This window comes from Ochlerotatus camptorhynchus, unplaced genomic scaffold (genome assembly GCF_037179485.1).
Source record: "Ochlerotatus camptorhynchus isolate MF236.1 unplaced genomic scaffold, CSIRO-AGI_Acam_v1.1 ptg000008l, whole genome shotgun sequence".
Classification (NCBI taxonomy): domain Eukaryota; kingdom Metazoa; phylum Arthropoda; class Insecta; order Diptera; family Culicidae; genus Ochlerotatus; species Ochlerotatus camptorhynchus.
This window is the reverse complement of record NW_027040500.1, coordinates 269913-285925: the sequence shown is the minus strand read 5'-3', so window position 1 is coordinate 285925 and position 16013 is coordinate 269913. Positions and strand designations below refer to the sequence as shown.

The following is a 16013-nucleotide window of genomic DNA, read 5'->3' as shown; positions in this document are numbered from 1 at the left end:
AATTTAATAAGGAACAAAATGCGCAAAGATTCAAGTCAATATCTCTTATAGTTTCTGAGAAAAATCTTCGCGCGATAAAAAAAATGTGGTTTCGAGAAAAACGCGTTTAAAGTTTTGACTTTAGTTAAAACCATTTTGGGGGTTCTTACCATTAGTCAGCTATGCCTGGACACCGAATTCGCTGATCGGAAAACGGCTTGGGGGGATGAAAGTATATAGTCTAAAGTACAAAAAAACGTGAAAAAAAAAATTTGATTTTTTGAAAAAAAAAGATCGGGAATACCCCTTTAATAATAAAGTTCACTCTTCTCTCTTTTTGGACACACGATTTTCAGCATTTTCGTTAGAAAAAGTAACTAACGTTTTTAGTTAGTTTGCACGTCATGCAGATTAACGTGGTTCAAATTATAAACTTTTCAGATTAAAACGGATAACCGGGAGTCCATATAACCGAAGACATCATATCAAGAAGACTGACAACTTTGCCAGAATCCAAGCATAGAAAAATGAGCAAATACACAAATCTTTCTTCTGAGGATGTAATCTTTGCTATTAAATTTGTTCGAAGCATTTACCGTTGAGCGGCAGATGACGCGATTGTACCTGTCTCAAAGCGTTCGTATGAGAAATTGGAAGAGTTGCCAGTCTTCTTGATTTGTTGTCTTCGATATAACGGAGGATGCTTTAACGCAACAAAAGAAAATTAAATCAGTGTGTTGTTTAAATAATTATATTCGTGTTCTCATAGCACAGAGAACAGACGTGAGGCTCCAACAAAACTTATGTAAAAACTAGTGTAAAGCTTCCTATTCGACTTAAGCGCCACCAACGCCGACTTCCCCACTTAAAAACCCTCTTTGACAACATGGTAGCGCTGGTGTTGTACAAGTTACAATAGACACTAAGTGCTAGTATCGCCGGGTGACATTTTTCAACAGAACATTTTTCGACAGTTGGACGAAAGTGGAAAATTTATAGAGGCTATCAGGAGATGCTAGCGCCACGTAACGGCGATGTTCCCACTTATCTTTATTCCCCGAGCACACTTGTCGCAAATCGGTTGAGGAAACTTCTATGTGACTTGTTGTGACTTATTATGTGACTCTTTGAGACTGAAGTGTGCTACTTGGGTCTGACGGAAATTTGATGTCTGTTTTTTGTACCCATAAGTATCTTCTTCTTCTTTTTCTTCTTCGCATTTCAAGCTTATTGCATATCGCATATTAGCTTATTGCGTGCTCTCAACTTAGTGTTCTAGATGCACTTTCACAGTTATTAATTGAGAGCTTTCGATGCCTGCACCATTTTTGCATTGGTATAATTGTGTGGCAAGTCCAATCATGCTTCTATGCCCAGGGAAGTCGAGAAATTTTCCAACCCGAAAAATTCCTAGCTGGACCGGGAATCCAACCTAGCCACCTCCAGCATGGTCTTGCTTTGTAGCTGCGCCTTTACCGACTGAGCTAAGGGAGACCCATAAGTATCTGCCAACCCTATCAATGAGCTCAACTTTTTTTCCCTGATTTTAATAGATTAATTATATTGTTTATGCATAATAATTGCAAATCACTCACCCCTGTCAAATGCATGTTGGTTGCCTTTAGCCTTCACAGTCATATGAAAATGGGCAGATTATTATTAACTCTTCGGGGTCACGTCATAGCAATTGATTGATGTCTTCGGAAAAGTTGCGCAACTATCCAAGGCCTACTTTACAAATGAAAAATTACAGTTCAGTGGATTACTATTCAAGAAATTTTGTTTTGAATCCATTGAACGAAGCATTCTAACGTCGCTTAAAAAAAGTAGTCGAACATGTTGAAATCATCAAAGCAATTTAATATTGAGTTTTAGTTGATTTTTTAGAACTAGAGCAAATAATCTAATAAACATTTTTTTTTTCTAAAACATACCGAAGATGAACCAGCGTCTGGCTGGAAATCTCCTTAATAAAGACTACCAACCAACCAAAATCATATATCCAAATTCAACATTGTTAATATTTATCAATTCGTATCAGCGATAAACGGTAGAAAAAAAAATAAGATGTTGCTCTTAAAAGCCCACGTTTACGCACACGGACGGTGGAGTCAACTCAATTTCGTCAATAATAAAATTAATTAAAACAACATTAATAGACTGAGTGAAACCTCTATCGATATTCCTCATATTTGTGAAGCATTTCCAGGAAAATTATAAAAATTCAACTCAACTTTTGACGAAATTGAGTAGACGTTGAGTCAACTGTATTAATTTGTTAATAAAGAAAAGTAATAAAAAACATTTTTTTTTATCAAGAACTCGAAAGCAGTAAGCTACACACTACTGTTGAGTTGCTTATTTTGATGTCAATAAAATGTCAGAGTGAAAAGTAAGTGTGGACGAGATTCGTACTATCTGTTTCTATCTATATTGGCCCTCATTCTTTTCTTTAATGTCGGTCTCTGTTCCGAAATCTAGTGCCAATCACCGACGGACATCGATTTGCCATCCATTGACGGCAATCGAATGTGCAAGAAGTCGGCCTCCACACCTGCATAGGATATCGCACCCATTCAACACACATGGGCCGGGACCAACGGCTTTACTTCCCTTCCGAAGGAAGACGTGACCAGATATTTTTATGCTTCAGAAAAATCCCACTGACCCCGGCTGGGATTAAACCCAGACCCATTGGGGTGAGAAAGCAATCACGCTTACCACTACACCACCGGCGCCAGCAGATGGTCCTCATTATAATAAGAAACTTTGCTGAAGGCTCCAAGTCTTTTTTTATTGATTTTTTTTTTTTTCCTACCGACGCCAGGGAGGCAGCTCCCACACCCGGACCCTACCTATCGACCCATCAACTCATGAACCGGGGACCAACGGCTTTACTTCCCTTACGAACGAAGACGTGATCAGAGATTTTATGCCTCAGAAAATCCCGGTGGCGCCGACTGGGATTGAACCCAGGCCTGCTGGGGTGAAAGGCAATCACGCTTACCACTACACCACCGGTGCCTCTAATTCTTTTAATTTGTTTTACGTCGATCGTGTTTTCCGTACTAGGTACTAGTGCTACTGACGCCAGGCAGCTACCACATCTGGACCATCCTACCACCTATCGACCCATAAACTGATTGGACCGGAGGGAAGAGATTTTATGCCTCACACTCAGGCAGTTGACTGGCGAAATTCATAAAATTTGCCTTATGATGCCTTAATTTTTTCCTAAAACATGATTCCATAAGTCTGTTATGGGTTTCATATGGTTTGAATGATTTTTATAAGTGAAAAGGAAGAAATCTTTATGAAATACATACAATTTTCATTGGGGCGCATAATGATTTTCTTTCCTGTAACCAGTGCGAAAAAATCATAAAATTAATCTTATGAAAAAAAAAAGTATGGCGAACATTGTGTTGGACGAATTAAGGCTGATCGCAGATTTTCTTGCAGAGGCACCCGCAATTTGCTTGGATATTTTTAAAGGTAATGTTTAATAAAATAAATAAACAATTCACTTATTGCAAAATAAAATTTAATTGCAGGTGCTGGAATCAAAACCGTTCATTTATTGATGTATAGTGAGAGCGAGTTGAGTGCCGCCATCAGGGCTGGCCCTGATCCGACGCTCGAAATCGATCAATTATGGTCCTGGATAGAAGATTGTCGTAAAAGGAACGTAAGTATTCTATAATAGTATTATTTAATAAGCTATCCTAATTAATCAAAATGAGATTTTTTATTTAATTTATTTCAGGGTCTGGTTAATCTCACAATTATAAATAATGCACTATCGGCACAAGCGGTTTCATGTTCTGGAAACTGTGCCTTGGAAGACAGACAGGCGGAAGCAAGGCCGGATGCATATTTTCAACCTGAAAAATATTTCAATCATTCCCTCACAGCAAATAACATTGGCGGTTATCCAGTCGCAGAGGAGGAGGTCCGTCTGAAGAAGGTTTGGCCTGTATACGATTAGCATTTGTCATCGTCACAAACATGTTTTAAAATGTATCAAGAATTTATAGAAATGGCCAGAATAAAATTTATAAATTACTTTCAATGAAAAGCTAAATGGGGAATAATGCATTTTATTATAATAAATGGGGGCCTCCCTTAGCTCAGTCGGTAAAGTTGCAGCTTCAAAGCAAGACCATGCTGGAGGTGGCTGGGTTCGATTCCCGGTTCGGTCTAGGAATTTTTCAGGTTGGAAAATTTCTCGACTTCCCTGGGACTTGCCACACAATCATATCAATGCAAAAATGGTACAGGCATCGAAAGCACTCAATTAATAACTGTGGAAGTGCATCTAGAACACTAAGTTAAGAGCACGCAATAAGCTAATATGCGATATGCAATAAGCTTGAAATGCGAAGAAGAAGAACGGGTTCCATATTTGCGATGGATCGAATTCTATAAAGCTGATTGTAAATTTTCATAATGCTGCCTTATGAAAAAGGTGTGATATCTGTTTGATGAAATTCAGTTAAATTCATAAGGCAAACTAATGAAATGCTTACCGATTTCTTGTGGCAAATAAACATAAGGCAAAACGATGAATCTCGCTAGATTTTTTACCTCAGTGCAGAAAATCCCGACGGTGCCAACTGAGATCGATCCCAGGGGTTGAACTGGGATTGCTTATGCACCTAGTCTTGGAAACAATTCGTTTTAAACTTATTAAATACATCCAACTAAATTGTTTGCATTTCCGCCAGGTTCTAAAGGGGAGTTCCCCAACGCAACCAAATTATGTCTTACCTCTTGGAGCTCCTAGGGATGAAAAACCACGAGTACTGGTTTTTCAAATACACTAAGCAGCCTACTTTGATCAACTTGGCATAGACAGTATGTTGACTTGAGTTCCATATATAGTACATTTCTACCGAATCATTAATACAGATAACGTTACAGTTTCTGAAGCTCATGAGTATAAACCGCATATATTACATTCCTTGGCTTAATGATAGTAGTTGGAGAAAAAATCAATGATTCCGTATTAAAAAATAATCATATTATACCATGCCATCTACATCCGTGTAGGGGCACGTTGTACAAATAGACATGGCGCGTATACGTACGTTTAAAGGTCTAAGGTCGGAACGAATGGATCAATTAACTCGTTAAAGACGGTTCTGGTGTTTTTTTCTTTGTCGACGGGCGGCAACATTGTCAATGACATAGCGAATTATTTTTTTTTTCTGGTTTATTTATTTTTCAATTTGTTTTAGCGTGTGATTCGGCAAATGCTGATGCTGCTGCTTGAAATTAGCGCAAAAACAGGGCTTATGAGTTAAATAAGTAGCGAGAAGTTTGTGGAGATGGTCGATGGATGAAAAGTTTACCTTCAATATTTACAAATGACGTCCATAGCAAATGTAATTAACCTTAGAGTAAACGGGGAATAGCAGTAACTTCGGATACTTTAGTAATTAAACCTCAGTCGTCTTCTTGATGGTGTAAAATTGGAATGTCTATGGTTTGTCTAGAACATTGTTGTAAGTTTGTATTCCACTTTTATTGTTCGAAAATCATTAGTCTTTGTAGTGAGAGACACACTTTGGGTGATTTCTATTTGTTTCTTTCATTTTGCCCGTTATTCTGGAGTATAAGTCAACTCTTGCTACTACGAGTAATACAGATTATTAAACTTTCTACACGTTTTAGAGTGGTTTTTTGTTTCTTTACTGTATACCTTAGCTAGATTATCACAAATTAGATTTTTTTTTTTTAATTTTCCTCAGAACCTAACCTATGTAGGAATGTAATTGTTGTGTGGTGTCTTTGTATGTGCCATAGTTAAACTTTTTGATCACTACTCTATATACTGACAGTTGCATAGTTTGTGAGAGTGTAGATACTGTAGAGTTGTGTGTGAGGGGTGTATACATCAATCAGTTGGGATTACACCAAAGGATACGTGCTTTACTTAATAAGTGAGTTTCAATAGCCAATCAGTTTGAAGTTATTCAAAACAAATAAAAAGTGACAAGCTTTTGGGGCAAGATAATACTGGAACCAATTGCTGAAATTAAGATGAAGGTGAACATGCATTTTTTGTACAAAAATATACATCTGATGTATGTAAATACGATATTGTGCCCTACAATTTCCTTTATCCTTACCGATTTGCACACGTTTCGTATTGCTTTAGACACCAAAATCTAATAGCTAGGTACAAAAACATTTCTGAAATGCCTCATTTGTGCTAAACCGAAATCTATCTAAATGTTGTACAAAGCCATGTACAAAGTAATTCACTAGCACTTTATATATTGTTTTATTCTTCTCATTCTTGCACTTATAGCTAATACATTTTAAAAGGGCCATAATGATAGATTCCAAACGACACTGGGCGACACATACAACTAAAAATTTTATAAACTTATTCGAGTTTGCACGATACATTTTGATAAACGTGAGATTTTCAAATGTTTCATAACAAAGATTAATGTCACTTAAAAAATCAAATGATAATAGTAAACAACTTCAACTATAACGCACAATTCCTATTGCAAACCTGCCCAATGTGGTAGGAAACATTTGTCTGATCATAAAACAAAAGCTAAAACACTTTCTTCTCACTAAAATCAAGTTCATTTATGCCCGAATCTGCAATCTCCTTCCAAAGAATCACCTAATTCTCATGACTGTCATCTATTAGGGACTCGTGTTGTTCCTCCAGGTCCGGTATTCGGACAACGTTCGTCTTTCGACAGTTCCGCAGCCGCCTATAGACCAGTTTGCAGAACTTTAGCAAAGGATCACAGTCATCGAACTTCATCAGAAAGGCTACGAGCACCAGCGAAAGGAACATCGGCAACGAGCCGAGATAGAACAGCAATGGGTAGCTCTTGCCGTGAAGCAGCATATCGAACAGCATCGCTACTGGAATTTGTAACGAGATGGCTACAGTTCCAATCAAGGACGACGTTAAAAAGCAGCCCCTAGAAATAAAGAATGTTAAATGATATGTAGATTATAGCCTTTATCTCGAGTTAGGTGACTCAAACTGTAACAACAATTTGAGCAGTAGTAATTCAGTAGTAATTGTTTGTATCAATATTAATCATATTGAGTAATCTAAAAAATAGTCATTATTTTGCTAGGTAAAATCATAGAGGTAACTCTAAGACCAGAAGGTCCCGAAGAAACGAGCTCAACTTTTTGGCTCAGCTCTGGTACTATCTTCGGTCCCAAGCTAATCGATGCACCCCTCAAACATAGGAAAATCCACGAACCGCTCACTTTATCTGTCAAACTTTCATAGCGAATCAAAACAAACATAGTGTAGTACTGAAATTTATACTAGAATGGGCTACGTTAATCGATTTGCTTGGGACCAATAGGCTAGTCAAGTAGTGAGCCAATATAAAATCGTTAGTTTCGTATTGATTGTTGGTAAAATTGAGCATCAATTCTTTTTAAAGTCATACCTCGCTATAAGGCAACTCGTTATTATGTAGCTTTTTCCTCGACAGAGCTTATAAATCTGAATATTTAGAAAATATATGTGCTCATTAACTAGTTCTGGAACGTCAGAATATGTTTAGGATGCATTTAAATTGTTTTGGGATTCAATTGATATCTTTGCTAAGAAACATACGACTGGAACGGAACCAACATATTTAACCCTCCAGTGTCCATTGTCTTCTAGAGATTTCACCTACTTTGATTTGGCTGTTATACAATTCAATATCCCATTCTTTTCGGATTTTGATAGAACTGGTTGAAAATGGTCAATTTTTATGTATGAAAAATTTGATTTTCAGTAAACAGCACTTAAGTGGTTGACAACCTCTCAAATAGTAAGGAATGAAAAGAAATGAGTTTGCTCTAACGTAGAGCTAAACACAATTTTCCAATGGTTTTTCCAAGTGCGTTAAAATTGTTTTTTATCGTCATAAGCAAGCTTGCAAATGCTCATTACAGCTAAAATGCTATTTTTCGGATTTATGAAGCTATGAAATATTTTAATAATAATTTTTATTTACAAGATGCAAGAACAGAAGGTAAAGTGTTTGTATGACACATTAAACATGTCAATTTAGCTTTCGGAGGGTCACAATAGAGCATAAATCTTTCATTTGACCACATCAACGTGCTTCTCTTCCGCTGCCTCTAGATAGAAACGGGTAAGTCTGACAGCTACCATATCTGTGAATGAATTGTTTGGTTTTTAATATACAATCATGAAATAAAATCTCGTTGCTGGACATTGTAGGGTTGTGACCAAAAAGAGAAAAGAGATGGTTTACGAGAGACAGATTAAAAGAGTAAGAAGGTGAGGGCACGAAGGTGAGGGCACGAAGGCAGTATGGAGGGTGAATTATAAACGGGAGTCAGTTGAAATATAGAATTGAAGACGAACAGACGTATTAAGTGTTTTTTCAATAAATATTGAAGACCTCCACCACTGGATCCTACAATTGGCGCAGCCGATAGGTGAGTGAAAAATGTAAGTGCTTAGAAATTTGTTTTTCCTCTAAAATCGTGGTCAAATGATGAAATGGATATTGAGTTGAGTGGGAAATTGTGATAATAGTGTCAGTACAATATTTTTTTTTCTGTTATGGAAATTTGAAATGATTTTTTTATCAACAATATGGCCGCCTTGATTGTCTGGTGGAAATGTACGTATGCTGTCGGTTGAATCTAATCAAGGAAACAAGCGATGGTCTTAAGGTGAAGAGAGTTCTGAGTTCTGAGCTTGAGTTCTAGTGATAGTTGGGGTGTAGGATCATCATTGTACAGTGTAGTACCGTGTGCCTCGTGATAATAATTGAACAGACGCAGACCACTGAAGACAGGGGCCATTTTTCGTTTTGTATTTTGAATGAAATAGCAGCAATGCTGAGCGAGTGAGATCGAACATTCCGTGCAGTTGTCCAGCGGGTGTGAGCCCGGCAGATAGGCATCGCGGCACGAAGCATGGAGAGGCAAAGTTGGCAGCGGTGGAATGATGGAAAAATAAATGGATTGAGACTGATACTTGTCGTAGTGTGGAGCAACCACGAGCCCGGCAGTACCATAGCAGAGAGAGAGAGAGAGAGAGAGAGAGAGAGAGAGAGAGAGAGAGAGAGATAGAGAGTCCGTTCGAACGTCGTAGCAAACCGAGTCCAGTAACGAAACGCTGAGCGAGTGAGACCGAACGTTCAACGCAGTCAGCAAGTGGAAGTGTGAGTCCGATCTCACAGGCATTTTAATACGAAAGATGAATAGAGTGAGAGTCCACTCTCAAAGAGTGTAGCACGCTACAGCAAAAAAAAAAGAGCCTGGTAGTCCTATCGTAGCGTGAAGTATCCACGAGCCCAGCAGTACCATAGCAGAGAGAGAGAGAGAGTCCGTTTGAACGTCGTAGTAAACTGAGTCCAGCAACAGAAAGCTGAGCGAGTAAGACAATACGTTCAACGCAGTCAGCAATTGGAAATGTGAGTCCGATCTTGTCAGAATTGTAGCACATAAGAAACAAGTGGGTCCACTCACAGAGAGTGTAGCACACTGTCTAAGAAAATAAACTGAGACCCTGAGACTGGCACTCTTACCGTAGCGTGGAGCATCCACGAGTCCATTCGAGCCATAGCGGAAAAGTTGTTAAATTGAACGCACGGGGGTGCTAAGCGGTCATTTTTCTGTTGCCAAAACACGAAAACCACACACATGTGCTATAAGCGATAGCTGTAAGATATGCAATTCAATTGCAAAATGCATATGTGTTGCTTTTGTTTGTTATGGGATAATTATTTATGACCCAGTTAAGAGGGTGCTTTCATACTTGGCAAATCACATAGTGAGAAAATTTGCTGTCTCTCCCGTGATTAAACGTAGTATATGAAGTGAAAAGACTAGCTGATGTTAGGAAAGTGTATGTGCAAGTAAACATTCAACGGGGCCTAAGAAAGCTTGTCTAAAACGTATGTATATGAATGTTTAAAGTAATCGATGGTTCCAATGACAGTGGGGAAACATAAAAGGACATAAACATTTGTTTATGAAAACCAATAATGTGGTCGATGTGGAAAAGTAATAGCAACTATTGTGTTTATCTTTTTCTCGGTTCTGTAGAATCATGGACGATATGGATTGGCCGCTGCAACCCTTCAACGAGGCAGTCGATTCATCAGACCGCAGAAGGGAATGGGAGGAATGGTACCGTTCCTTCGAGCTTATTCTGGAGATGAAACGTATCGAGTCCCAGCATGAGAAACTAGTATTGCTGCTAGCTCGTGGAGGACGTGGATTGCAGCGCATTTTTTACAATTTGCGCCCGGCGCCAGAAGAGGTATACCCTGAACCGGTTCCGGTACCCTTGATACCGAAAGAAATTCCTGAGTACGACAATGCGGTCTTGAGGCTGAGTAAATTTTTCATCGGGAAGCGTAATATTCGAATCGAACTCGAATTATTCCGTACACTCAAGCAAGCGGAATCTGAACCATTCAGTCGATTTTTACTGAGGTTGCGTACTCAGGCAGCACGCTGCGAATTTCAAGATCGAGAAGAAATCGAGATTTTGCAGCAAGTGACCATGGCAGCGTTTGATGAACGGGTCCGAGACAAAGGGCTCGAAGGTACACTCAACCTTGACGAGATCACCAACTACGCTATGAACAGAGAGATGCTCCTTAAGCAGAAGGAGAAAGCAAAGGTATTGAAGGAAGAACCAGCCGTGGTTGCGGCGGTGAAGCAAGAGTGGGGTACAAGAACAGCATTCCGAGGTAAAGCCAAAGGACGGCCATTCCAGTCGGGACCGAGAAGAATGGGAAGCGAGTGCAATCGTTGTGGTTCGTACCGTCATTCGAGTGAGGATCAAAGTTGCCCAGCCCGGAAGGCTCGCTGCAATAGTTACGGGAAAATAGGCCACTTCGGTAGGAAATGCCGGGCGGGAATCTACAAGCGATTCGGTCGTCATGAGACCTGGAAGAAACCGAAGGAGGAAGCCAATATCATCACCTCGGGAGATGATTGGAACGAAGAACTACCTCGTCGTCCAGTGCCGGAAGATATTCAACAGGTAAATTGATTGTTCACATTTTCAATGAGGGTTTGTAGGATCCCAGTTAAGTTGATGCAGTATGTAAACTCAGCAACAGAAATTGTCAGGAATAAAACAAAAGAGATTAACAATAAAACATTGTTTTACTAGGTGACCTCATACTCCCACAACAATGGAATCATAATGTGTATGATCAACAGTTTTCCCGTTGAATTCCTCATTGACTCTGGAGCTGCGATTAATACCATTACTGAGGAGGTTTGGACAGAACTCCAGAGGAACAAAGTAGAAGTCTTTAAGCGAAACGTCCGCTGTAACCGCCAATTCTCTTCATACGCTAGTGAGAAACCGCTTCGTGTTCTAGCCATTCTTGAGTCCAAAATTTCTGTCAATCCCTCAAAACCGACTACTTATGCGGAGTTTTTCGTGATAGAGGGTGCCAACAAGTCATTATTGAGTAAAACAACTGCTGAAGAGCTGAATGTTTTAAAAGTTGGTTTAGATGTCCACCAAGTAGAAGCAACTGTGAGCCCCTTCCCGAAGTTCCCCAATGTGCAGGTGAAGCTCTCAGTCGATCCCTCCATCCCACCTAGGAAGATCGCTTATCTCAGGATTCCAGAACCCATGAAAGATAAGGTTGATCAGAAGATTCAGGAAATGCTCCAACAGGATATCATTGAGCCGGTTAAAAGCCCACCTGATTGGATTTCACCATTAGTGGTTGTACCCAAGGGTAAAGATGACGTTCGGCTCTGTGTAAATATGAAGTTCCCTAATGAGGCAATTCAACGAGAGCACTATCCAATCCCTGTGATTGACACCTTCTTAAACAAACTTCGTGGAGCAACATATTTTTCAAGACTGGACATGACCTCGGCTTATTACCATATAGAGCTGCATCCGGATTCCCGTTCAGTAACAACGTTCATGACAAACCAAGGGTTGATGCGTTTTAAGCGACTCATGTTCGGGATAAACTGCGCCCCGGAAATTTTTCAACGGGTGATGACGGAAATGTTGGCTGGGATCGACGGAGTTGTAGTTTACATAGACGATGTTGTAATCGCCGGAAGCACGCGCAAGGAACACGACATCAGGTTGCAGAAAGTCCTGTCCGTCTTGGAAAGTAACAATGCGAAACTGAATGTGAAAAAGTGCGTGTTTGGAGTGACAGAGTTAGAAATACTGGGCTTCAAAGTGAGTGCCCTGGGAATATGTCCCTCAGAAGAGAAAATTGAGGCAATTCGAAACTTCCGAACGCCAGAGACAAAAGAGGAAGTTCGGAGCTTTTTAGGGCTTGTGAATTTTGTAGGTCACTTCATTCCAGACCTGTCCACCCGTACCGAGCCCCTTCGAAAGTTCATTCGTGGAGAAGTTGAAACTTTTGGAGAAAGTCAGCAAGCTGCTTTTGATGATCTTCGACAGGAATTAACTACAAAAGTAAGGAAATTGGGGTTTTTTGATCCCAAAGACACGACGGAGCTTTATGTAGATGTCTCCCCAGTAGGCTTGGGAGCGGTGCTAATCCAACGTGACGAAGCAGGGCGGCCCAGAATCATTAGCTTTGCCTCGAAAAGTCTGACAAATGCTGAACGAATGTATCCTCAGACGCAGAGAGAGGCACTAGCTGTAGTATGGGCGGTAGAAAAGTATTACTTGTACTTATTTGGACTTCGTTTTACGATCTTCACGGATCATAAAACGCTTGAATACATCTTTGAAGGGAAGTACAGAGATGGAAGGCGAGCTTGTTCACGAGCGCAGAGCTGGGCTTTACGCCTTCAGCCCTACGACTTTCAAATAAAGTATATTCAGGGAACGAGCAACATATCAGATGTTCTATCTCGTTTGTGTACCAAGAAAGATGCACCGTTTGATGAAAATACCCAACACTTCCTCTGTGCAATTGGGGAGTCACCGGTGGCTATAACAATTGATGAGATCCGTAATGAGACCGTACGTGATTCGACGCTTACGGGAGTTATTGAAGCTATGAAGTCACAGAATTGGCCATCAAATCTTTTTCGATACCAGGCGTTCAGTAAAGAATTAGGATTGATTGATGGTGTCGTGGTACGTGAGAACAGGATTGTATTACCACTGAAGCTACGTCGTCGAGCGTTAGAGATTGCACACCGTGGACATCCCGGGATTGTAGCAATGCGTCGGAATTTACGACATTACTTATGGTGGCCATGCATGGATAGAGATGTCTGCAGTACTGTGAAGGAATGTGTGGGATGTTCGGCTGTTAGCAGCTTAGGTCCACCTGAACCCATGAGTCGCAAAACAATGCCGGAAAGGGCTTGGCAAGATATCGCCATTGACTTTCTGTCAGCCAAAGAGTTCGCTACGTTTTTAGTTGTAGTGGATTACTACAGTCGGTATCTTCATGTTGTGGAAATGAGGAGCACGACTGCGTGCAAGACAATAGAAGCACTTGAGCGGATTTTCAAAGACCACACGTATCCCGAGACGATTCGATCGGACAATGGTCCACCGTTCTCCAGCGAAGAGTTTTCTCTATTTTGTGTCAGCAGGAATATCAAGTTGGTGAATGCCATACCTTATTGGCCTCAGATGAATGGCTTGGTCGAACGGCAGAACCAAGGGATTTTGAAGGCGCTACGGATTTCCAAAGCTCTTAAAACAGATTGGAGGAAGAGTCTCGAGGAGTACATTTACATGTACAACACCACTCCCCATTCGGTTACTGAGAAAGCCCCCCTGGAGCTGCTAACTGGACGCCCCGTTAAGGATCTGTTGCCATCACTGCGGACAGATCCGCATTGGAGCCGAGATGAACACATTCGAGAAAACGACGCGATGAAAAAAATGCAAGGCAAACTTTACGCAGATCATCGTAGACACGCTAAAGAGTCTGATATAATTACCGGTGACATAGTGATGATGAAGAGTTACGAATCTGGCAAGCTCGAACCAACCTTCAAAATGGAGAAGTTTACTGTCCTTGAACGAGCCGGTAATGATACAATCATTGTTAACGAAGACGGAGTGAAATACCGGCGCCCAGTTGCTCACTTAAAAAAGTGGCCATCATCTTCCACCACCTCTGATTCTTCTACAGGTCTCCAGCAACCCTCGAAACAGCAATCATCGGAAGAAGGAACCTCGCAGACGCCACCACACATGTCCACGGAAAAGTACCTAACAAGTGAGAAGGAGGATGCAGTTGACCTCGAGAAGCCTTGCCTGTCACGGAAACGAATGAAGCAGCCAGACGGAGAGAGTCGCCCTGTCAGAACAAAAAAAGTGCCTAAACGATATACTTGATTTTTTTACATTTTGTTTTCATTATTTTTTTTGTAGAGAGTAGGAGAAGGATGTAGGGTTGTGACCAAAAAGAGAAAAGAGATGGTTTACGAGAGACAGATTAAAAGAGTAAGAAGGTGAGGGCACGAAGGTGAGGGCACGAAGGCAGTATGGAGGGTGAATTATAAACGGGAGTCAGTTGAAATATAGAATTGAAGACGAACAGACGTATTAAGTGTTTTTTCAATAAATATTGAAGACCTCCACCACTGGATCCTACAGACATCTCGACGAACATTTGAAAATGGCCTAATATGTTGAAAATTGTTATAATTATATTTTTTTAATTCGCATTAACTTGAGAACGGCTGGACTTAAGAAAAAAGTTTCTAGATGCAAAGTTATCGAAAATTATGCCTAGAATCCAAATAAATTATTATTTTATAAAAAAATATGCATTTTCATCAACTTATAAAAATCAACAAAAGTTTAAAAAATTATAGCTTTCTTTTTAAGAAAGTAACCAGCATACACTTTTCACGAAATTTAAGAGTATTCCATCAATTTTCTTGAAAAAAAAAATTATAAAGATCGAAGGGGGGGTGTTTTGAGATAATTATCGTTTTACGTTTTTTAAATACTAATTTACTAAGTTTTTTCTTTCAGTGTATTTTTTCCGCAAAGATAATTTAATTACCTAAAACTTCTTCTCATATGCCGTTTTGATCAGATCAATAGTTTTCAAGTTATGATTTTTTGGAAAAAAATAATCCATTTTTTTATACGCCCTTTTCAAAAGTTACTCTGGAGGAAAAAATCATATTTAAATGAAAAATGCAACCATTAGTAGCAGCGAAAACGTGAGCAATGTTTCATTCAAATCAGAAGGGGTCGAGACAAAATTGACATTTTTTTAACGATTTGAGCTAGAAATGCTCAATAGCGATTAGCTGTAACGATGAGCAACGCGATGAGCGAGAAATCAGCGATCATAAAATCGCTAGTTGTGACCTTCTGAAAGCAAAATTGACAAATTTTATATGTCATATACAAACTTTACCACCTCTTCTTGCATCTTATAAATAAAAACTATCATTATAGTATCTTATAGTTCCATAATTAGGAAAAATTGCATTTTATCTGTAATGAGCGGTTGCAAGCCTGATTATATTTAAGTAGGGTTAACTACCCCATTTCCAGCCTATTAAATACAAACCGGCATTTAGTCTTTCTTAATCTAGCACAGTTTAGCACCAAACGGAATGTTATTATTACTGATGGCTTCCAAATTTATTTACCTTTCCGTATGTACCATAAGATTTGATAAAGAGAAACCAATCGTTGAGAAATGAAACGTCAATGAATGCACTTCGGCCTATCGGATGAAGATAAAAATTGATTTGGTCGGAGCGCTTTTTTTGTTTTTGGGAATAATGGGTGCAAACCTTCATATCACGCGTTCTCATTGACTTTGTTCCATAGCTTATTAAATAAAGTATCGTACCAAACGCATAATTGACTTGTTAACTCTGAAATCAAGGATTTATTTGAAGTTTTCTGCTCGATAGGCCCAAGTAGTTCTCAACCCTACATAGTTACTTTAACACTCTTGGTTCATGCGTGACTGAAAATGTGGTTTGAACTCCTGACTTTGGCGTGAGAGGTGTGAATGTGGTCCTCAGCACTCAATGTGACTACCCCGTATTACGCTATTCAAATGTTTTAACGCACAAATTAATAACTGATATCCACATAC

The 16013-nt window shown here is 39.6% G+C and overlaps 2 protein-coding genes across 4 annotated transcripts in view; one reads left to right on the top strand and one right to left on the bottom strand.

The window, feature by feature from the left end:
- The window catches only part of LOC135698986 (transcription factor Maf-like), a 197038-nt gene that overhangs the window by 74849 nt on the left and 106176 nt on the right, over nucleotides 1-16013 (top strand). The gene's annotated exons all lie outside the window — the stretch shown is intronic.
- LOC135698883 (solute carrier family 35 member F5-like) overlaps nucleotides 1-16013 on the bottom strand; it is a 96618-nt gene that overhangs the window by 50993 nt on the left and 29612 nt on the right. The window contains exon 8 of the mRNA XM_065219030.1: nucleotides 6447-6935. Within this exon, the coding sequence (XP_065075102.1) occupies nucleotides 6626-6935 (310 nt within the window). The 3' untranslated portion in view covers nucleotides 6447-6625. The remainder of the gene's footprint in view (nucleotides 1-6446; nucleotides 6936-16013) is intronic.